This window comes from Benincasa hispida, chromosome 6 (genome assembly GCF_027475165.1).
Source record: "Benincasa hispida cultivar pf3 chromosome 6, pf3_genome.v1.1, whole genome shotgun sequence".
Taxonomy (NCBI): Eukaryota; Viridiplantae; Streptophyta; class Magnoliopsida; order Cucurbitales; family Cucurbitaceae; genus Benincasa; species Benincasa hispida.
This window is the reverse complement of record NC_143483.1, coordinates 55,834,706-55,857,916: the sequence shown is the minus strand read 5'-3', so window position 1 is coordinate 55,857,916 and position 23,211 is coordinate 55,834,706. Positions and strand designations below refer to the sequence as shown.

Below are 23,211 nucleotides of genomic sequence, written 5' to 3'. Positions count from 1 at the left end.
AAAAAAGGAAAGAAATAGAGATACCTTCGAAAATTTAGAAGCACAACTCAGTCAATTTACAGAGGAATTATATATTTAAAATTAAATTTATTTGAGTGTTATTTTCAAATATAGAAAGATGAGCTAAACTTTTTATAAATAATAGCAAAATATCTTATTCTATTTGTGATAGGTTGCGATAGATTATTATTCGTGTCTAGTGATAATTTGCTATTATTTATAAATATTTTTAATAATTTTGTCATTTAAAATAATTTTCCTTCATCTTAAGTCAAATTTATGGGAAAAAAATATAAAATCGATTTGATGCTATTGTTTTGAAATAAATAAACTCTCAAGAGAAAAAATCAAAATTAAAACTAATTTTTCTTTTTATCTATCTCAATGATGCTTTTATTTCTTTCTTTTTTTTAGAAAAAAAACTTGATAATATTATTATTTTGCAATAAATAGGAAGAAGAATCAAAATTTTATCACGATAATGCTTTAAACATAAATGGTAAATTAGTGATAAAATGTGTAAAATAGAAAATTTTTTATAAATAAAAAAATTCCTAAAATATTTACACTTAGCAAAAAAAATTCTAAAGATGCTTTGTATTTTTAAACTTTTAGACCTTTTTTTATTTGAAAAAAATTATTTTAATGATAAATGTAAAATTATACCACTAACCTATAACAATGGGAAATCAAAATTTCTCCTCAAAAATAGTGTAAATAAACGCACGTGCACCTCTCTCCCCATCGTAGTTCGAATTCGAGCTTCTCCATTCTCCGAACTGTGTCATCTCCTCTCCCCTTTCACAGGCAGCGCCTCCCCCTTACCATTCATTCACGTTCGCCGTCACCGACGCCGCCGCCGCCGCCGCCGCCCACTCTCTTTGTCTCTGTCTCATCTCTTTTAACTCGCCGCCCCTTTCCATCCCTTCCAAGTCCGTACTCTGGTATGTTTTCGCTAGGTTATATGGTTGTGATTTTTACCCCTTGTATTTGTGTTATTCTCTAATCTGTCGTTGTTTTATTTTTTTTTTTTTATTATTATTTTGGGTAGCAGAACTATGCATTGAGGTGATGTTCTTTTTCTAATTCACAAAAGACTGAAATTTGTTGATGCAATGGATCTCGCCCCATTTAGGCTTGATATTGATGAGTTGATCAATGAATTTGCTGAGGTAGCTCTGAAGTTATTCTGTTTGTGCTAACTTACATATTGAAAATATTTGTTACTTTTTGAATTTTTAACCCCTGATGAGGTTTGGTGGTTTACAGTCTGGATTTACATCTTTTGTTGATATGAAGAAAGTATGGGTTGGAAGAAAATTCACTTACATATTTGAGGCTGCTCCTTCTACCAACTTGGCGTTCTTTATGCAATCAATCTATGCCCAATCAATTAGTAGGCTCTCCCACGATAAACTTGGTCATTTTTTGCATTAATTTCTTGGCAATTTGATATTTCTTCTGAATTATGATGAACAAAGCTAGTGTTAGCTTCTTGTTTGTGGAATTAACAAGAATTTTAATACTTTTTACAGGTCACATGCTCAGTACTGCTTCTTTATCACACAGACTAGGTGGCCTTTATTGCCTTTACTGCCTTTATGAGACACAACCCTTTAAGCCCTCTTACAAAATCTACCTGTCTATTGGTATGATTTTTCAAAATTCTTAATATAAGTGCATTTTATTTCTTTAATGATTATGTAATAGATATGTAAGTTTTGCTTAATTTGTTTGAGTGGATGTCTTTTGATATCATCTTTACTTATTCTCTTTTGGTTATTTTACTATGTTTCATCTTTTATAGGAGAGTTGAAGAAACTGAAGGAACTCGTTGTTGATGCAAAAGAAAATAATGTAAAAGTGGCATCTTCTGTGGTGAAAAGAATGTTAGAAAAGAACATGTTTCTCTTTGGATCTGTGGACATGAAGGAGAGCGCTGCTTTGGAAACAGTGAATCAACTAACAGAATTGCAAAATGCCCGCATTCAAGTAGCCTATAACAAGTATGTTGGAGAAACAAGCGGTTGCTCTTTTTATTCTAGATATATGATGTGTTTGTCATGATATCTTTATAGCATCCTTAATTTTTTTTTATCTTTGATGACTAGGTTGTTTAATGATACCCCGATAGAAAATTATATCCATATGGACTTGGTAAGTGAAAAGTACAAAAACTTATATTTTATACCTTTTTAACTTGTATTATGAACTGTTGAAACTTTGTACATGAAAATAGTTCCATCTTATTATCGACTGTTTATCTAACTCGTCTTTGAATTTTTCTTATTCTTGAATACGCAGGGAATGGAAGTTGGTTCAAATGTATTAAAAAAGATGTCAACAGATTATTCGGAGGCCAAAAAACTTGCATTATATGGTAACTTCTTTCCTTCCGACCTGTTTCTTTGTTATCCATTTGTGAGTAGTCTTATTTGATCTTTCTATTCTCTGTTACGGTCTTTGATGTAGATACTGTTTCTCTGACTATTTTTACCCACTTATTTCTCTGCCTTTTGTGTCTTGGCACCTAATTTATTTATAAAGAAGCAAGTGAGATAGTGGATGTTCACGACATAAAGCACATAGCAGAAGATGAGAAGTTGATTGGAGATACAGTTGAAAAGATTGCTGAGGACTGGAACATTCAAAGAGGATTTTTTCATGAACAAACTGGACTCGACCAACAGCTTGTTCCAGTTGAGGCAGAGCAACTGTTACTAGAAGGCCATGCCGATGAAAATTTTGATCAGGAACTTGAAAGAATGCTAACTGATGTTTAACAAGGTACCGAGTCATCTCTAATTCTAACTCTAGCAAATGGGTTTTTGAACTGCCAAATCGCCTTGTTATGACAATTAGGTAGCTGAAGTCACAAGACATTGAAAAGATAGATGAAACCTTCAATCGCACATCCTTAACTCACAATTCAGAGCTGTTTTCAATGAGGAAGGCAAAAGTTAAGCCTCCTAAGCCACAGTGAATGAAGTAGCATGTGAATTACATCGAATGGCTTGGCAGGCCTATTGATCTTGAAATGCCTCTTTACTTTGATCACTCCTCTGTACATCTTCAAATACTTCTCTTCTGAGATAGCCTTCAAGATTGTTTTTATTTCTGGTATTCTTTGAACAGGTATCTGCACTGAAAACTGACTCCAATCTAGAACATCGCTGAATGGTAATGAATAATTATCAGAAATGATCACTGGAACACAACCACCATAGATAGCTTCCACCACCCTCGGGCTTGCCACTTCATAGCCACTAGGGCAGAGACAAAACTTGCTTTCTCCAATCAATTTGGTGTAATTTTGGGTCTTAGGAAGGTATTCATGAACTTGAACTTCTTTGTCCTTTTCCTTCCAATGCTGGATCAAGATCTTCCTGATGTATCCATGAGCTCCTCCTGCAAAGAAAGCTAGAATTGGGCGGCTTTCTGGCGGCTGGCCTAAGTCCGGTGGCCCTAATGTTCCTGGATGGATGTTGATTTCTGGGAGTGGAATGTCTATGTTGGGACGAAAGCCTTCTGTGATGTTTGCATTGCATACTACCCTGATGAAATTCTGGAACAGTTGGGGGTTGGCATCCGAGATTTCTGGTGCCTTGAAATCACCAATAGAAGTTTAAAGGAGGAAGCATTAGAAAAAGAAGAAACAAAGACTTGATAACTTGTAGAATCTTACCCAATCATGGCATGAAACCACAAAATGGTCAGCACCATCGCTTCGGTTCCAATATGGATACCTGTTGGCAACAACTTGAATGTAATCAGTTGTCACACGGTGCATACGATCACGGCTGTAGTCAGCGGGGGAAGTGATTGGCCTGTAAATGAAATGAATGATGTTGGTGATGCTCAAAGGAAGAAGAAATACATGAGCTTGATCAGGATGTCTGGCTCTAAAGGGGCTCTTGCTGCAATCTAACTCATCTATAAATTGGCCTTCAATGGCATATATGCTATTCAATGGACCGTCATGGAACAGAGGCTGTTCTCCTTCTCTGTAACTCCACACCTTGAACCTCTTCACCATTTCTATGTGGCTTCTGCATAACATTTTGGATATACTGTAAGCATAGTGGTGGATAATTATATTGTTTTTTGTTTTCTAAATAAGATAGTTCTGCAATGATTTGTTTGTTTGTTTCTATTATTAGTAATAAACAATCCCAACACTTCAAATAGTTTATCAAATTACTCGAATGTTATATCATATATTCATATGTTTGTTCCTTTCCCAGTAGGTGAACTCAACTGATGAAAAGCATAAGCATTTCTGTAAATGGAGCCTCTGGGAATGTAAGTTTCTTTCTTTTCTGATGTGAAGTTTTTCCATAGAACTGCATTTCGGATTGATGCTCGAGCTTCAGCCAAACTTGCTTCAATCATCTTCAAGCTTGTCTTCTTCTGTTTCATAACCCCCAAAATGAAAACTGAAGAGAAAATTTGACAACAGCAAAAACACTATAGAGAAAAAGGGGAGAGCCTTTTTTTTCCTTTTCCATTCTTACTTTGATGAATATAGCTTTCATGGGCTTGTTGCCTTCTTTCATGGAAGTTGTGGGAAAGAGAGAAGACGCTAGTGGAAAGGCTTCAGTTGCTCGTGACAGGTCCAACAATGGTGGAATAGAAAAAAACTGAAAGAAAAAAAGAAGAAGAAGGCTTGCTGGAAGTAGCAAGAGGCAAGGGAGATTGCAGCCGAAACTTGCCATGGCTGAACCTTTCATTTCAAGCTCTCTCAAAGCTTTTTCCTGTTCAAGTGCCTGAGGAAAGAGAGACTGAAGAGATTGCCAGTAGAAAAAGGTTTTAAATTCTTCCTTCCTCCAAAATCGATGTAATTGAATTCAAAAGATTGATTAATTTTAATGAATTTTGTTGAATAATATGGTGGTAACATTGCTTGGAAAAAGTGATGCTTGTAGACACCGGTACCTTAATTAAGAATTCTTAAGTTCTTAGATTTATAAATTTGGTTTAAATTAATTTACAAATTTTTCGTTTTCAAGTTGTGCACTTTGTTTATGTGATATGTTGAGTGACATAGTCCACGTTAAATTATATAATGTATAACATAGTAGAGATGTAGAATTTTTTTTTGTCTAATATTGACATAAATATTGATGAATATATGTATAGACGTATTTGGAAGTCCCCTACTCAGTTGGATATCTTTTGATAGTTTGTAATTAAGGGTTTACAAACATGAGTAAAGTAGGTTTGAAAGCCCATGAACTAAAATAGACGAATAGAAATAATAAATGTTTTTTTAAGTAAAAGTTGAAAAATTAAGAATGTCGAAGGTTGAATGATTAAGGTAACCAATCAATCGTAATAAGAAAGATGAGACTTTTTTAAAAGCGTTCCCAAAAAATTAGTTAACAATATTCTATGAATTATGAATAATAAAATGAAAATCACTATGATTAAAGCAATTTTGATTATAGAACCATAAGCATGCCCTAAATTTGAAAGTCTAAAACTCAAAATCCTAAGAATTGGGGGTCAGAGTCTTTTATAAGTTAGTGAATTCTACATTAAATTGAAAAATCAAAGAAAAAGATATTACAACTAGAGACATTTCATCTCTTTTGGAGAAAATTTGATTAATTAATTAAGAGATATGAAACAAAATTAATTTCTTCAACCTCAATTATATAATAAAAATAATATTCTTGAGATTTATTTCAAGTGCAATATTTCGTGTGGAACTGAAAGTTAGGATCTTGGATCACAAACTTATTGATATTGCTGCCCTCAACTTTAATTGAACTTCAAGCAATGTATAGAGATCCACTAAATTCTAAAGAGAGAGATTACATCCTATCTCAATTTATTATCTTTGGAATTTGTTCCATTTTTCTTAAATATATTATTTCTTTTCTTCATCAAATTCATGATTTAGTTTTTCATTGACATTTTCTCGCAAATAAACTAATCATAATTAGATTTGTGAGGCAAAAAATAGGATTTTTCTAAGATAAATAAATTTAAACCACAAACTTCTTAGTCATACTCAAAAGTCTTTTACCATTAAAGAAAAACATATTTTATTGTTCACTTCATAGTTAATAAGTATATTTTATTGTTAAATATATTTTTTCATAAGTATATTTTCCCCTAAAATTTAAGAAACAACTTTTATGTTTCTTCAAATAATAATAATAATAATAATAATAATTAGAACTTTTAGGTGGAAATACGAAAGAACGTATTAGAGGATAAAAAAAAAGCCCATAAAAGAGACGAGTTCCCATCTTAAAGAATAACGTCAAACTGATGATTACACAAAGCTCGAGGGACCAATGCCCACCAGAAAACATTAAATCTAAACACCTCTCAAATCTTCTCCAAAATCTCTTACCACACTAAAACAAAATGTACGTTAAATTGCAAATCTAATCTCAAATCTAATCTCTATAGTTTGAAGAAACCTATAATTTAATCCTTATGATTTATAATTAAATTTTAATCTCTATGGTTTATAATTAAAATTTAGTTTCCATGATTTGATAAAACTCTCATAAACGATCCCTACAATAGGAACTATTTATGAGGAATTTATAAGGAACTATTTGAATTTACTTATTTTTCAAAAAACTTACTTTTATTTAAAGACTTCTGATAAAAATTGTTGAAAATACATTTTAAAAGCTATTTTGAGTAATTGTCGAATACTTCAATTTTTTCCAATGAATTATTTTTTAAATTAAACACTTGAAAATGCAATCCAAATACACCCTAAATCTATAAACAATTGGCATATCGTTCAACACCTAAAAAAGTTATTACAAAGCTTTTTAAATCATCAATTGACCCAAAACCTTAAACTGATGAGTAGAGGTAAATTTAATTATATAAGATAAAAATTAATTAATTGGAGAGGAAACAACATCGCAACCTCCCTAGACCATCTGTTCTGATACCATCTTAAATCACCTGTAGATCCAAAAACTTAAGCTGATGGATAAAAGTAAATTTAATCATATATCATCTAACAAAGCCCTTTGAAAAAAAAGAGGGTAAAAGAAAGGTTACATGAGGAATTGCCATAAAGAATACAATTAAAATTAGGGACTTCCATGGTAATATTATGCCGCGCCAAAATGAACATAACTCAATTGACATCAAATATGTACTATCGATCTCTCACCTCACATATTGTCAAAAAAAAAAAAAAAAAAAATGCCACAACTCTATAGCACGTCCTTCATCTTTCTCGGTAAATATTACCAACTATATGCGCATATATTTTCTGTAAGAGAGAAAAAAAACAAAGGGTTAAATTGCAAATTTAATCCCTATAATAGGAGGACTAATTACTAATTATGAGGTATTATCAAACCATAAACATTAATTTTAACCTTTAAAACCATAGGAACTAAATTCTAACTTTTTCCATACTATTAGGACTAAATTTACAATTTAACCAAACCTAAAGTTATTTCTCACATTTTCAATACTCATACCTTATTCAAATTAGAAGGTAAACATCCAAAATCCAGAATATGGAACATTAGAGATTTTTCCTTAATCAAATTAGAAGGTAAACATCCAAAATCCAGAATATGGGACATTAGAGATTTTCCTTATTCAAATTAGAAGGTAAACATTCAAAATCCAGAATATGGAACATTAGAGATTTTCCTTATTCAAATTAGAAGGTAAACATCCAAAATCCAGAATATGGAACATTAGAGATTTTTACTCAATTTTCCTATATTTAGATGTTCCAACAATCCCTATAATAGTGAATCTAGTGATAGTTGATCACTTGCCTTTTCAATATGTCTGATACTGCTGCACTAGAAGAATTTTCTCCAGTGAAATTTGATTCTCAACCTTTTCCATCTGCTCTTCTCTAGCGATGGATGCAAACTGAGAATGTAATCTGGCATGAAGTTGTGCCGAGTCAATACACCAACCACGGCCAATCTCTGCGATAAGGCAGTCAGGTTAGCATTGACATAAAGTTCGTTTGAATTGAAAATCATTCCAAAAATAAAAATTTCCAAAAAAGTGGATAGAGAAGTTGACATTCTCTTGGTATATGTAGAAAACTTCAAGTCGAAGATTTAGGGACTGCAGGTAAACAAAGCAATTTTGTATCGGTACTATTGTCGATGACGCCCAATTCTACTTCATTTTCTTCCCTAGATGTAAAGAAATAATGAGCCTTTTATCAGATCGGAAAAGTTATAAGAAAGTCACTCACTCCAGGGACCTTGGGTATCACCAGCATGTGTCTTAGACCAGTTTCTCGAAAAATCTCGAGAGCCTTCGCGACTGACATTGTCTCCAAGACAGTACAAGGTGAAGTATTTGCAAACGGATGTAGATCAATGAACATCTCCATTTCTTCATCGGTCAATTGTATGTCTTCAATCCTTTCAACATCACCCGAACCCATCTTTACAAAATCATCAGCTGAGAATAGCTTACATGGATCTTCACTTTCCGATCCTAGTATTGGAACCGACAAGAAAGCTTTCTTCTTTAACAACATGATAAGATGGGCTCTGAGAATTAGACCATATAAAACAGGGAATTCGGACAAAGGAGGTTCGTCAATGACAGGAAATCCATGATGGCTCGTCATTCTGAGAATGTTTACTATATTACGAACCTTCTCGATGCCATGAAATAATTGAAGTGGACTCGTTAACACATCAGCGACAGTGAGCTGCCTCATGTATGGCTCAACATGGCCTTCTAGATAAGGAAATCCTTTCGCTTTCATGATCAAGTTATATATATTACTGTTGAAAGCATCAGCTACAGTTTTGGAAATAAGGAGAACCAACATTATTAAAGGCAACAACAACAAATTATTGGTCAATTCAAGCATAATAACACAGAGAGAAACCGTTGTCCTCATCGACCCCCCGAGAAATGAGGCAGCACCTAATATGGCAAAGAAGCCATGGCTGAGGTTTGTGTATGGACCAACAACCATTCCGACAAAACGACCATAAGAAGCTCCAGTTACAATAACAGGGACAAACAGTCCAACAGGTGCGACAGTCCCATAACTGAGAATGCTCAAGGAAAAACAGGTAATGAAAAATGTGAGCATCGATAATAACTGGAACTCGGAGTCCGTGTTCTTGCTAAAGAGATTTTTTATGGCATCATCATTGGTGTTAAATATGAGACTTGCAAGATCATTGTAGTGACCAGGAGCACACTGAAACTTCTTGAAGTTACCAGATCGACCTATCGTAGGACAAATTTCTTGAGCACTTGATGGGCAAGGTTGGCACAATGCAAACCACGGTAATCCAAAAAGAAGGAAGGATGTGAAAATTGAGACCGAGCAAGCCAGTAAAATTTTGTAAATAACGCCTTTCCTGGAGAGAAGAAAATGTTGAGAATGAGAATGAAGCTTTTGAAGTACATCATTTTCAACTTATTGTAACTTGAAATACTTTATAGCATTAATAAACAAGAAAAAGGGAACTCACTCGTGTATGAGATGATAAATCCGAAGAAATTTGTTCAAAAGATAATTATATAAGCTTCCAAGTATGCCTCCAATAAATGCCAGAATGAATACAGGAGGTAGGTCTTCGAGGTGATATGTGGGAAAGTCTGAGTAGGTATCAAATATTATGAGCCCCCCCTTACCGAATAATCCACATAATCCATTTAAACAAATGTCAATCAGTGAGCGTAAGACCACAGCAACTATAGCCGTAGTGAAAAACGATCGCCACAGAAGGGCACTTCTCCACCTGTGACAATAATCAACTCGAGGAGGTCACTCAAATATGCTAACACAGCATTCACAGCTCCTAAGATATAGAATGTGTTCAGTTTAAATCACTATAAACTATAAAGAACTAGATAACGATATTAGATAACGGACTAGAATAAGAACAATCATGCAGCTCATGGCTACGATTTCTTCCATATTTGGCAGATGTTCTGAAGAAAGCTGTACATCATCTTTGGGTCAAAAGATTGAAAATTAAGATCCAATGCTATACAAATTTCAAATCTAAAAGGGTTGTGGTTTTTCATTTCCTTTTGGATAACCCACGAACCTTGTGAAGCTAACTCACTCAAAAGCAAGCTCCGGAGAAACCAAGGATTTCAAATAATAGGGACCTGAACCTACGAACTTGAAAGATATCTCCCAAAATTCCAAGATCTTGGAGGGTTATGTCCGCATCAGTACAATCAAACTTTAACATGGTTAGAGCAAATGTGAAATTGTTGAGTTATTCCAAGATAGAACAAGCCTTTTTGACATTAGAAGGAGGCCATGAACATAAATAAAATGCATAAAAAAAATAACTGAAAAGATGTCCATTGAGGGAGCATGGAAAAGTGACCAAGAAAAATACCCAGCCATTATCTAAGAAGCACAGATACGAATATGAAACACGGATACAACACGACATTGACACGGTGACACATCATTTCTTTAAAATTTAGGACACGGACACGCCAAAGACACATATATTAAAACATACATGTTTTAACATATATATCATTTTTAAACAAGAAGAAAATTTAAAGGAATTGAGTTTATTTATTTCTATGCTTAAAAAATTAATTTGATGTATTTCACTCTCAAATTTTATTATTTTTGTCATATATGTATTGACTTAGTATATGTAAGAAGAGTTTGATGCATGTCTACCAAATGTTGGTCCTATTTTGGCCTTGTACAACTAGTGTCTAACATATCTATTGCACTAATAAGTTTTTGATACGTGTCCAACAAGTATCGGAATGTCCAAGTATCCAACACGTATCAAACACGGACACGCTAGCCAAATTAAAGTGTCCATGCTTCTTAGGCCATTATACATACCAAGATGCCATCTCTTCAAAAGCAAACAACACACCACCAACAGGAGCACGAAAAGCAGCAGCTATTCCAGCAGCGGCTCCACACGTTACAAGATCCCGCCTATCTCGATCATTCTTGAGATGGTATCGCCATCTCCATGTCAAGCCAAATATTTTGAAACCCCCCTGACCTACCAAAGATGCAACACATGCCCCTGTATGTACCATAGGCCCAGCTTTTCCAACGATCATAGATGATGACACAATAGAAATGCTGCCAACAATCTGCAATCAAACCAATGTTTCATGAGACTCTGTATTTAAAACCCTAAAAATCCCAACTATTTCACAAGTTGAATGCTGTTTCAAAGCTTCAATATTTCAAGGTCAGTCACAAAAAATATCCTCAAACCAGGCATCCAGTTCTAACTAGAGTTGAGAATGAAATTGAGAGGCTATAACGTAATTGATAAAAGTAACCTACATAATATTGGCGTATCAAAAGACTTTGATGAATCCAATTCCTGTTCCAAACACATAGCAAAACAATTAAACTAGCAATTTGTTTTAAAGAAGCCCCAAAAAGAATAGCCTGCCCACCACTTCATAACATGCCAGAAAAGTTTGCAAAAGAGAAACGACCAAAAATTACTCAGCTCTTTGTTAAAGGGGCGTTGAGAACTTGAGAGTAACTTCAGAACTATATAGAATGATCAACAGATTCTCTAAGGGGGGGGAAAAAAGAGATAATTTTCTTGAAATGGTAAAAGAATCAAGAATTCCTTTCAACCAAACATGTCATGTTGCTTGATAGAAATAAAGAGCAAAAGGGGCATTCCACATCATTATCGAGTCATCGACACTTTGAAACAAAGGGAAACTCTACAACTAAAAGCACAAGCACTGATGGATCAAGGTTTAAATTTCTGAAACTCAGGAAGAAAAATTTGCAAGGAACTGTTTCACCTTCACCAACAGCGTCCGGGGCGATAATATTCCAGGTGCATCCACGCCATTCAGATAAGCCTTTACTTCTGGTATACCTGAGCCGGCTGCTTGGGGACAGATCAATGCCGTAATGACAGATGCGAATAGGGTGAGAACTAAATTGGAAACAGAGAAAACAAGAAAAGCCATCCCATACCTGAAAGAACTTTCAGACTTCCATCAATATCTAGGAAAATAGTTTTCCTTCCCTTTAACACAGTTTTCTTTCAAAACTCAAAGCTTAAGCCAGTTAACATGCTTGTCTGTTGGCTAAGTTTTTTTTTTACCCTAAGAACATGTGAGGTGGGGAATTCAAACAGCTTAATTCCCATGAGATTACTACTCAAAACCAAAAAAACTCCTTTCCTAGTAACATCAATCATATTTCTATTTGAGCCAAATTCCACTGAAACAAATAGAAAAGATTGCAAAGATTTCAATCAACAGAAGCACAAAAGAAGAAAAGTGAAGTAAGTACCTGCCCTCAAGCATCATATTCGAAGTGACCACAAATTTCTTCCCTGCAATATTCTCCACCGCAAGGTTGTTGAAAAATCCAACAAGACCCATAATCAAACCGATCAAGAAGCATGAAAGCCACTTCATAACCAAGTATTGAAATATCTGGAAATCCTCACGACTCCTCCAATCTTGCATGAAGAGCTCGTTATCAAAAATCCTGAAACCAACGAGCCAACATAAAATTCAAACAAACCCCACATCAATAAAAGAGTAAAAAACCCAAACCCCAGAAGGGAATAATCTAAAGGAAACCAACCAAGCTCAAACTTCATCCAACCCAGAAATAGGCTTTGCAGAAACAAACCCATTAAACAAAATTCAAAACCCAAAAGAGGGGAAAAGAAGAAAACTCAACTCACTCGTAATCAAGGCTCTCAATGGGGCAGATATCAGCCCCAACAAGAGCAACCTGTGAGGAAGAATTGGCAAATGATTTCTGAGCAAGCAAGGGAGTGATAATGGATTCTTCATCGCCATTGGTGGAATCGGAAAGTGCCATCGACAACCTTCCTCTTTGTAATTTTTCTTCAGACGCGTCTTGTTTTCTTCTTCTGACACAGAATTGTGACCTTATATTGAAATGGGTTCGCAATTGGTTGATTGGAGAAAGGCTTATCGTATCAATTCTATTGCATTAATGTGACGCACCCTTTTCCCCATCTCTCGTCTTCTTCATCTCAGTGGAGAAAGGATGAAAACTGACAATTTTTCTGAGTAATGAACAAAAATCTCCCAAATTTCCCCATTCTCTTGTTTTGTCATTCGAGAAGAAAAGAAAACAATACGATGATAGAATGTTCTATAAAAGCACAATTTTTCTGTATAATGGAGAGAAGTGATTATGACAAATTTGAATATTTAGCATTTTACCAAGTAAGTTTTGACTTAAATAAGCGAGTCTTTGACTCTTTAGGATTATTAATATAAAAGAAATATCAATTTAGATTTCTCTAAAAAAAAATCAATTTAGACAATTATTTGAATTTCTTTTTTAAATTGTTAATACATAATTCTCATATACGACATAGGACTTATTTATATATGTGGATTAATGTAACCTTAAAGAGAAACATTTGAATCAAATAGAGTTATTTGTTTATGTTATTGTCTTTCTTCTATTTTTGTTTATTTATTTAAAGAGAATTATGTGATAATTTTTTTATTATTCGAACAATAAGATTTTGTGTTGAGATTCTAATACATCTAAATTTGAGATGAAATTAAAAGTTTATAGTAAAAAATTGACATAGCAGTTAAATTTATTGTTTTTTAAAATTTAATTAAGTTAGCCAATGATTTTGATCTCATTAAAAGTTTTAGAAAAAAATATAATGTTCATTGAAAAAAAAAAAAAGGTCGCGCACGGCTCAAGAAAATTACAAGTTGCAAGATAAAGTCAATTCGCAATTGTCTTTTTCCTCTTTTTTTTTCCCTTTCAATTTTATCCCAGAAAACAAGAAATTATAATAAAAATAAATAAATAAATAAATAAAGCATTTGGTAATTTACTATTATATATTTTCTACATTCAAAACAAAGACAATTCACGATTATCTTTTTGTTTTTTTCTTGGCATTTGGTTGAAGTTTGTTGGCCATTGTCCATTAGTGTTAGATGGTTTATTCCATCTTGGCATTTTTCCTTTTCTCTCAATGGCCAATTTATTCGAGGGCATCCACATGTTACACATTTTTAACTAAATTAGAAGATCAACATAAATATTTTGTCCCAAAATACCATCAAAATGAGGGAAAAAAAGTATATATATGTTATATAATGTTGATAGTATGAAACATAAATTACTCATAAAAGTTCTAAAATCATTCCGATCTTAAAAGGAAGTTTTTATTATAAATATGTTAAATTATGTGTAATATGAATGTCCATTATTAGTGTTCATTGGCCATGTGTCATTTATTCATTGCTCCATGTGTCGTCATATGACTTAATATTACACATTATTAGTGTCCATATAATCTATCTCCTACTTGCCAAATTGCCTATAAATAGTGGCATTTGGTGGAGAAAGTGGAGAAATTTATTCTTTGTTATTTCATTTACGTTTTGTTATTTATTTATTCTATATATTTATATATTATATTATATTTATTTATTTTATTATATATTATTATTACATTATATTTTCTTCATATTCGTGTTCTTGTTGTGCGCGTTATGCTTCTCAAATTCATAAATCAACACGCGCTCCTATCATTTTCGTAGATCCTAAAGGTATGTCGGTTTTTCCTCTTCGTTATAATTGATAAATTTAACGTTATTTTGCATATTTAATATCTATTAAATTTATAATATAAATACAATATTTTATGATAGTGCTATCATGAAAAATCTCACAAAATTAAAATTTGTCGCATCTGATATTAACGACAACAATTATTTGTCAAGGGTACTTGATGTGGAAATCCACCTGAATGCTATGAATCTTAGAGAGACTATTGAAGAAGAAAATACGACATATAGTCAAGACAAAGCAAAAACTATGATTTTCCTTCATCATCATCCCCGCTAGGGATTGAAAATGGATTATCTTACAATAAAAGATCTCTGTATTTTATGAAAAATTTTGAAAGAGGGATATGATCATAAAAAATAGTTATTCTTCCTAAAACTCGTTATGAGTGGATGCACATGAGGCTACAAGATTTCAAATCAATAAGTGATTATAACTCCGCATTATTTAAAATCAATTCAAAACTGTTGTTATGTGGAGAGAAAACTACTGATGCTAATGTATTAGAAAAGACATTTTCTACATTTCATATCTTAAATATGTTCATGCAACAGCAATATCGAGAGTATTGGGTGTTCAAAAAAATCGAAAACCCGAAAAAACCGAACAACCCAACCCAACCCAGCTTATTTGGGTTGGTTTAAAAAAAATTGGTTTGATTTGGGTTTTTTTTAATAAATCCATTAGGTCGGTTCGGTTCTCAGGTTTATTATATAAACATTCGGTTCGAACCGAACCGACCCAAGAAATACACTCCCAGCCGCCCAGCCCATGAGCATCAATGGCATTTCTTTTCGACATGTGGACTTGGTAATTGATGTTTCTTTTCTTTTCAACGCGCCTTAATGGCTAATGCCATTTCATATTTTTTTTCAACTTCTCACCGTCTCTCACGCATTCGTCTCGTCACCATCAGCATGTCACGCCTTACCGAGCAGCGCCGTTTCAACTTTCTTTTCCTTCCTTTCTGTCTTCTGCGTCACGTCGTCTCCGACTCCAACTCCAACTTTCCTTTCCTCCCTTCTTGTCTTCATATCTCAGTGAACTCAAAGTCCGACTAAATACTAATCCCTCTCCGTCCAACTTCCGAGTCCTGCTCTTCGTTTCACATACATTATCTCCCTCTCTGAGCCTCTTCCTCTCCGACATCATCCACAATCATTAGTAGTCAGACGTCAACCACAACCATTATCCCATTCTCACAGGCTCACATTGCTTCATTAGTTACTGGTTAGCCATTAAACTCATATATATATATATATATATATATATATATTCCTCGCAAGTTTATGATTCACCTATGCTCACAATTTTTTTCTTTATTTGTTAATATTGTAGATGGAAAATAGCAAGTTGATCGACAATGAATCACCACCTAGAAATATTCCTGTCCCCGATGCATGTTCTAAACCATCGAAAATGACAGTCATTGGCAAGAGAAAACTAACTAGGACATCATCTTCAGTGGGGATCACTTTACAAAGATGGAAAGATATGACACTAAAGGTATAAGATGCAAATATAATTATTGTGATAAAAATTACGCTTGTGACATTTCTTCATGTGGAACTAGTATCTTATGGAAGCATTTGCGAAAACAATGCAAAATTATCCATGTAGAGAGCAACCTAAAGGGCAAACCATACTAAATTTCAACGGAATGAAATTGATGCAAAAGGTGCTATCAATATAAATTGTTTGTCTATTGCCCTTAGTCAACAAAGAGTTAGAAATGCATGTGCTAAGATGCTAGTATTGTCTAAGGTACCATTTAGATTTGTAGAGACAGAGGGGTTTAAAGAATTTTGTAATATTGCATGTCCTAAGTTTGACATTCCTTTAAGAATCACAATTGCTAGGGATATTTATCAACTGTATGTGGATGAAAAAAAAAATTGTTGAAATCAACTTTAATCAAAAGTGGTCAAAGAGTGAGCCTAACAATAGATACTTGGAATTCCTTACAGAACATCAATTATATGGTTCTTACATAACCTTTTGTTGATTCTGAATGGAATTTACAGAAAAGAATATTGAATTTTTTTGTCAAATGCCTAATCATAAGGGAGCGACTATTAGTAAAGTAATTGAATGTTGTTTATTGGATTGGGGTATTGATAAAGTTTTTTCAATTACTGTTGATAACACAACTTCAAATGATTCAGCAATCTCATATATGAAGAAAAAACTAAAGATTTGGAGGTCTCTTAGTTTGGATGGTGAATTATTGCATATGAGATGTTGTTCTTATATTATGACCTTGATTGTCAATGATGGATTGAAAGAATTGCATGATTCGATAGCTAGTGTACAAAATGTTGTAAGATATGTTAGATCTTCTCCTAAGCGACGGAAAAAAATTTTAGATTGTGTTGGACATGAAAAGATTGAATCTAAAACCCTTGTTTATCTAGATGTGTCTACAAGATGGAATTCAACATATTTGATACTTGATCATGCTTTAAAATTTGAAAAGGTTTTTCAATGCTTAGAAGAAGAGGATGAAGATTTTGTACATCACTTTATTAAAGATGAGAATGGAAAGAAAATAAAGGGACCACCGACCTTGGCCGATTGGAACCATATTCGAACATTTGTCAAATTTTTGAAGATGTTGTATGATCTTACATTGAAGTTTAGTGGCTCAACTTATGTCACTTCTAATACATTTTTTCATTAACTTTGTGGGATTCAACGACGTTTAATAGGTTGGAGCCAAAATGTAAATAGTGTGATATATATACTATGGCTTCCAATATGAGAATGAAATTTGATAAGTATTGGGGATCTCTTGACAAGATGAACAAAGTGTTGTTTCTAGCTATTGTGCTTGATCCACGATATAAGTTGGATTATGTGTCCTTTTATTTCATAAGTATCTATGGAGATGGAGTTGCTAGAACAATGATTGATGGGGTGAAAGTTAGTTTGAATGTATGAGTTTTATAAGACAAGTGATTCAAGTGGTCATGCTTTTGAACAACCATATCACATAGTTGAAATAAGTGAGGATAGTGATGACGTGGAAATGGATTTATAGTTGGAATACAAACGAAGAAGAAAAGAGAAAGTTTTGAATGAAATAAGAAATGATGTGGAGAGATATTTGTCAGAACCTAATGAAGATCTGATAGAAAATTTTGATATTTTGAATTGGTGGAAATTAAATGCTCTTAAATACAAAGTTTTATCACAAGTTGCTTGAGATGTCTTACCCATACTAGTGTCAACAATTGCTTCTGAATCAACATTTAGTACAGGAGGTAGAATACTTGACTCTTTTAAAAGTTCTTTAAGTCCTAAGATGGTGGAGGCTTTAATATGTACACAAAATTGGCTACGTGCAAAGCCGACGTTATTAGATCTTACTCCACAAATTGAAGAATTAGAAACTCAAGTTTTATCAGGTAGTGTTATCTTTTATATATTTACTCTATAATCTATATTAATGTATTGAAATTATGATAGTATTCTTATATAATTTACTGTTTAAATCTTGTTTAGGGTTCTTCAAGGAGCAAGTTTTGTTAGGATCATGAATGGGTCGTAGAAATCTATTGGATTTTGAAGACTTTTGTAGACATTATAGTCTTACTTATGGATTTTGTAGACCTTTGAAAACATTGTTGCCTATATTTTGAATGTTGTAAATATTATGGTCTTTCTTGTGAATTTTGGGGACTTGTTTTGTTCTAATAGATTTTGGATATTGTTCTTGTGGATTGTGGAATCTTATGTGTTTTTTATTGGTGATTCCAAGCTTTTTTTTAAGTGAACGGATGGAACCGAACCAACCCAACCCATTTTTTATGGATTGGTTTGGTTCGGGTTCATAATTTAACAAGGATTGGGTTGGGTTAGAAAAATACACGAACCGAAGCATAGAGTTGGGCCTAAAATATCCCTAAATCCAACCCAACCAACCCACGAACACCCCTAATCAAGAGAAAGATTTTAAATAATATTTTGAACTAATTTCATGTCTTTTCGTGGCCAAACAAAATAACGAGTTATTAATGAAAAATCATGAATCTCGACCAACTGGGATGATACCATTCCCTGAAGTGAATGTTGTTAATTTGAATAATAATCGTGATTGAGGTCGTGACTATGACAAAGAAAGAAATAATTATTATTTTCCTTGTGGCCGTTCTAATTATTCAATTTTTTTTTTTTAAAAAAAACCACACAATCTGATGATCACAAGGAAAAATTTCCACAAGATAAAAGTTCAAAAAGTGTTCAAAATAAATGCTTCCAATGCAAAATGACTGAACATTGGTCACGTACCTGACGTATATCAAAACATTAAGTTAATCTTTATTAAGCATCCCTAAAGAAAAAAGAGAAAAAAATGGGGAAAAAAAAATTTCGCATAGCAGGATAATGACATATTTGACCTATCCCATGTGATAAATTTGGATGTGGCAGACTTCTTTGAATCTCTTAAAAAGAAAATCGACAATATTGATGGAACATCAAGTGTTTCCTTTGACTTTGAAAATATCTAGATGATCGGTGTAAAATAGGTATCGTTAATTCTCTCTTACCCAAACAAATGAAATTTATAATGCTCGAACAACTACTAAAACTAGTATGTAGTTAAAGTGGAAGTAGGAGGTCGATCCCAATGGAACCTCGGATTGTTTGTAAAGAAATTAAAAACAACTAGAATGAAGATAAAAGCAAATTGTAACACAAACGTATTATTTTTCTAAAAGAGAGTTGATAGAAAAAGATTCTTAGGAAATTTTGTTACTAGGTTTAATCCTATCATTGTTCTTGAACAATTACTTGAAAACTCAACATCCCATAATCCAATAAGGAAAGACCCTTAAAGACCCATATAGCCAATCAACATGAACCATTTACATATTTTATAGTATTAATAGACGCATCCAGCAGATGGTCACACGTGTGCTTATTATCAAGTCGAAGTCTTGCATTTGCAAAATTACTTGCTCAAATAATTAAGTTAAGAGCACAATTTCTTGATTATACAATTAAAACCATTCATCTTGATAATGCTAGTGAATTCACTATTAGGTATATTGTATGCCATAGTTTATTGTATTGTATATTGATACTTTACCTTACATTGTATAATGGTACTTTACTTTTCCACTCATCTTTTATCTTTTATTGTATTTTGATACATTCCACTAGCTTTGGACAAGTGGGAGATTGTTAGGATTGATGTCCTAAATTTAGTGTATCTTGTGGTTTGTAGTTTTGTTAACGCAAATTATTCATCTAATAAAATCAGAGGTATTTTATTTGACATTTAGACAACATTAATTCAATCCAATAAACTAAGATCTAAGGTTATATGATGTCACTTGTATTGGGGTTGGTGCTCTAAATCTCGTAGAGTCCTACAGTTTGTAATTGTATTGTACAAACATTTTATTTATTTAATAAAATATGAGTTGTTTATTTTGACATTTAGTAGCATTAAACCCACAAACCAATAAACTAACATCCAAGTTTATCTTCTGTAGCTTAAACATGTATGTAGAGACATACAAGTAGATCAGGTTTAAGTGATAACCTAAATGATTTATAGTAGATGGATAAAGCTGGATACCTTATCTTGATGACACTACGAGTACGACCCACTTTATAGATGTTACAATTGTTGTAAAGTGCTACAAATGATCTGATCTTGATCATTCATATGGAGACATGTGAGCGAGGGTATTCTATACAAATTATATACAAAGGAGTTTATATAAGACCGAACCATGAAATGACTAATCTCATTATATAACACCATTCATAATAGAGATTTACATTTCACCAGGATGACCATATGTGACATAACTTGAATTCTGAGTAAGTTGTGAACTCTTGCCTATGAAGGTGGCCCTTTGACTTGTATGGATGAGAGTGGCTAGATCGCCGACTCAACAAGCCTACCATTTTGAGGATTCGTCTGATTGGGGAGCTGGGTGTTGGGTTATGTGTCCTAAAACTAGCAGATTGTAAAGTTAAACACATTATTGAATCTTTAAATTGCATTCATACAGTCTAAATCTAATAAACTAAGATCTGTGGCTATTACATGAATACTTGAACTTTATGTAGAGACATAAAGATGGATCAAGTTTGAGTAAATGGCCAAAATGGTCTATAGTATACGAATAAGGTTGGGTGTCTTGTTCTGGTAACACTATTGGATGCGACCTACTCTGTAACGGTTACAAGTTGTTGTAAAAGTGTTATAAACAAAGTGGTCCTTATTCGTTCATGTATTGACATGAGGAGTGGGGGCATCCTATGTAATGAGTTTGCATAAGATCAGACTAAGAAATAAGTCACTCTTATTTTATAACGTTGTTTACTGTTTAAGACTGACTATTTCGCTTAGATGACCTAGGTAACTCGATCTTAATCCTGAGCTAACTATGAACTCCTGTTTATTCGGGATAATCCTTAGATTTGCATAGATGAGGGTTGGCTCAACAACGTTGGCTCAATAAGCCTCCCATTTCAGGGGTAAGACCAGATAGATAGTTGAGGACATAGGGTACAAGACAAAATTCACGCTTACCCAATTTAGGGATAGGAGAAAGGTTGTTCTCTTAAGTACTAAATCCAGGTCTTAAACAAGGGACCCCACCTTCTTATTGGCTCGAGAGGGATTCAGTTTAGTAATTAGATCATAAACCAATTGTTCATTAGAGGATCAGTGGAACTTAAGGAGCAAGACATAATACCAGGGGTAAAACAACATATTGACCCAACCATTATTACGATTAACTTGTGAAAGGTTGATTTACTGGTTATGGTTAAATCATGTGGACACAAACACATCTACAGTGAGGAGAGTATAACCATCGAGCTATAGTGGTGTGACTTGATGGTTAACGAATACTGATTAATTTGGTCTAAAGAGTTTTAGCCAATTAATCTTAAATCGTTGGAGCTCATGATCTATAGGTCCATAAAGTCCCTCTACTAGCTCGTAAAACATGAACACCTTGAATAATTAAATTAAGTGAATTTGGAATGATATCAATTTGAATTGTTCAAATTGAATTTCAATTTGAAAATGTTCAAATTGAAATTAGGGTTTGTATGATTATATTTGATATAATTAACGTTTAATTTATTGAAATTAAACGAAATTGGAGAGTTTATAATTTTTAAATGTTGATTTAATTATTAATTACATGAATAAGATTCATATTTAAAATTAGATGTGTGATCAATTTAACATTTGATATTAAATTAATTAATTAATTAAATATGTTTAATTAGTTTCCAATTTTAATCCAATTTAAAAAATTGTATTTGTTTTTTCAAATTTGGTAAATAATGAATTAATCAAATCAGATTTTAGTTCATTAAAGAATTAGTTGGAATTTGAATTTAAGATTTGAGAAAATGGAAAAATGGAGAAAGTGGGTTTTTCCCACATTTTTTCTATGCATGAAGTGTTCTTCATGCAATGACACACAGTTCCACTTCCATCTTCTAGCAGCTGCTAGCAATGTTGTTGCTGGTGAGTGCCTGTATGGTGAAGAATGATAAAACACTCTGAATTGAAGAGGAAGAGGTAGTGCTTTGGGCTGAGAAATGAGTTTCTGATCTCATCTTCTTTTTCCTCTCAAACATAGAAAAACCTTCACAAATTCACTCAAATTCGAGTTCCACTACTCAAATTCAAGGCTGAGAATAGTAGAGAAGATCTCTTGGTGGTTCACGGTTGATTAGGAGCTGAATTGCAGTGAAGAGCAACTTGGAATTGGAAGAATTCATCAAAGGTAAGCTCATCTTGAAACCCTCTTGTGTTTTTCTGAAAATGCATGCCTTATAACTCAAATTAAATCTAATTACAATGCTTATTGATTCTGTTTGCTTCCGTTGGATGCTTGTATATTCCATCAGTTGTATCAAAAGGTGATTTAAGCACTTAATTAGTGTTAATTTGAGTTTTGGTGGGTGAATTTCTAATGTTGCATATTTTGGACTGATATGGATGGTTTTCCAGCTTTGACATTAGATTTCTCTTTGATTTCCAAGTTAAATTTGTAATTGACTCTTGTTTGATGAGTTTAAATGTGTGCTCTAGAGTCTAATTTTTTTGGAGTCATTAGAGTCCGAATTAGGCTGTAATTTGGAGATTGAAGCAGGCAAGGTCAAGGACAAAATTCTGCAAAACTGCTTCTGTCCAGGCAGCGTTGCAACGCTATTCTTCGTGGCTGCCCAGATCGTGGTTTTCTTCCTGCAGCGTCGCAACACTGGGATGAAGAGTCATGACGTTGTTCATCCCAGCCCATCGAGTAAACGAGTTGTTCAACCAAGCGTCGAGCGTCGTGACGCAAGTTAGATTGGCCGAGCAACGTGGATCGAGGACTGAACCGGTTTGCTGAGCAAGGACAATTGATAAGGGTTGGTTTGATCGATTTTCTTCATTTCCAGTCTGGTTCAACCTCAATCTAGTCTGATTCAATCATTTTTGGACCTGTTCCACCCATTTTGATGCCTTGAAGGACCAGTCCAAGTGGTTCGGGTCTGATTTGGGTCAGTTCGAGCAATTCTACACCAATTTTGAAGCTGTTTTTGGATCGGTTTTGTAATAATTTAGTTATTATGCTTACTTAAAATGCCAAAGTTGAGCCATATCAGTATTATTTAAATAGTTA

At 33.5% G+C, this 23,211-nt stretch overlaps 3 protein-coding genes across 13 annotated transcripts; 1 reads left to right on the top strand and 2 right to left on the bottom strand.

Moving 5' to 3' along the window:
• The first annotated feature begins 704 nt into the window (after positions 1-704).
• LOC120079795 (Small nuclear RNA activating complex (SNAPc), subunit SNAP43 protein) lies at positions 705-4,971 on the top strand. Of its 10 annotated transcripts, none has more exons than XR_016530167.1 (10): positions 706-944; positions 1,055-1,172; positions 1,270-1,396; positions 1,536-1,649; positions 1,808-2,006; positions 2,112-2,157; positions 2,305-2,380; positions 2,551-2,787; positions 3,136-4,072; positions 4,245-4,971. XR_016530167.1 is itself a non-coding variant. In XM_039034192.2 (9 exons), the coding sequence occupies exons 2-8, from the start codon at positions 1,116-1,118 to the stop codon at positions 2,781-2,783; spliced, it is 855 nt and encodes a 284-aa protein (XP_038890120.1). In that variant the 5' UTR covers positions 705-944; positions 1,055-1,115; the 3' UTR covers positions 2,784-2,787; positions 4,245-4,971. The 10 variants fall into 10 exon arrangements, 4 of the variants coding, with proteins under 4 accessions (XP_038890120.1, XP_090170920.1, XP_038890121.1 ...); XR_016530166.1 differs by having other exon boundaries at positions 2,863-4,072; XR_016530164.1 differs by having other exon boundaries at positions 2,548-2,787.
• On the bottom strand, positions 2,942-4,049 carry LOC120079796 (putative glycosyltransferase At3g42180). The gene is made up of 2 exons (XM_039034200.2): positions 3,686-4,049; positions 2,942-3,604 (listed from the first exon to the last, which is right to left on the bottom strand). The coding sequence occupies exons 1-2, from the start codon at positions 4,034-4,036 to the stop codon at positions 2,942-2,944; spliced, it is 1,014 nt and encodes a 337-aa protein (XP_038890128.2). The 5' UTR covers positions 4,037-4,049.
• Positions 4,972-6,944: 1,973 nt separating the features above from the next.
• LOC120079830 (Voltage-gated chloride channel family protein) lies at positions 6,945-13,146 on the bottom strand. Of its 2 annotated transcripts, none has more exons than XM_039034245.2 (8): positions 12,669-13,146; positions 12,266-12,466; positions 11,767-11,944; positions 10,823-11,085; positions 9,465-9,734; positions 8,216-9,350; positions 7,779-7,937; positions 6,945-7,255 (listed from the first exon to the last, which is right to left on the bottom strand). In XM_039034245.2, the coding sequence occupies exons 1-7, from the start codon at positions 12,806-12,808 to the stop codon at positions 7,806-7,808; spliced, it is 2,319 nt and encodes a 772-aa protein (XP_038890173.1). In that variant the 5' UTR covers positions 12,809-13,146; the 3' UTR covers positions 6,945-7,255; positions 7,779-7,805. The 2 variants fall into 2 exon arrangements, with proteins under 2 accessions (XP_038890173.1, XP_038890174.1); XM_039034246.2 differs by having other exon boundaries at positions 12,665-13,128.
• Positions 13,147-23,211: the final 10,065 nt, after the last annotated feature.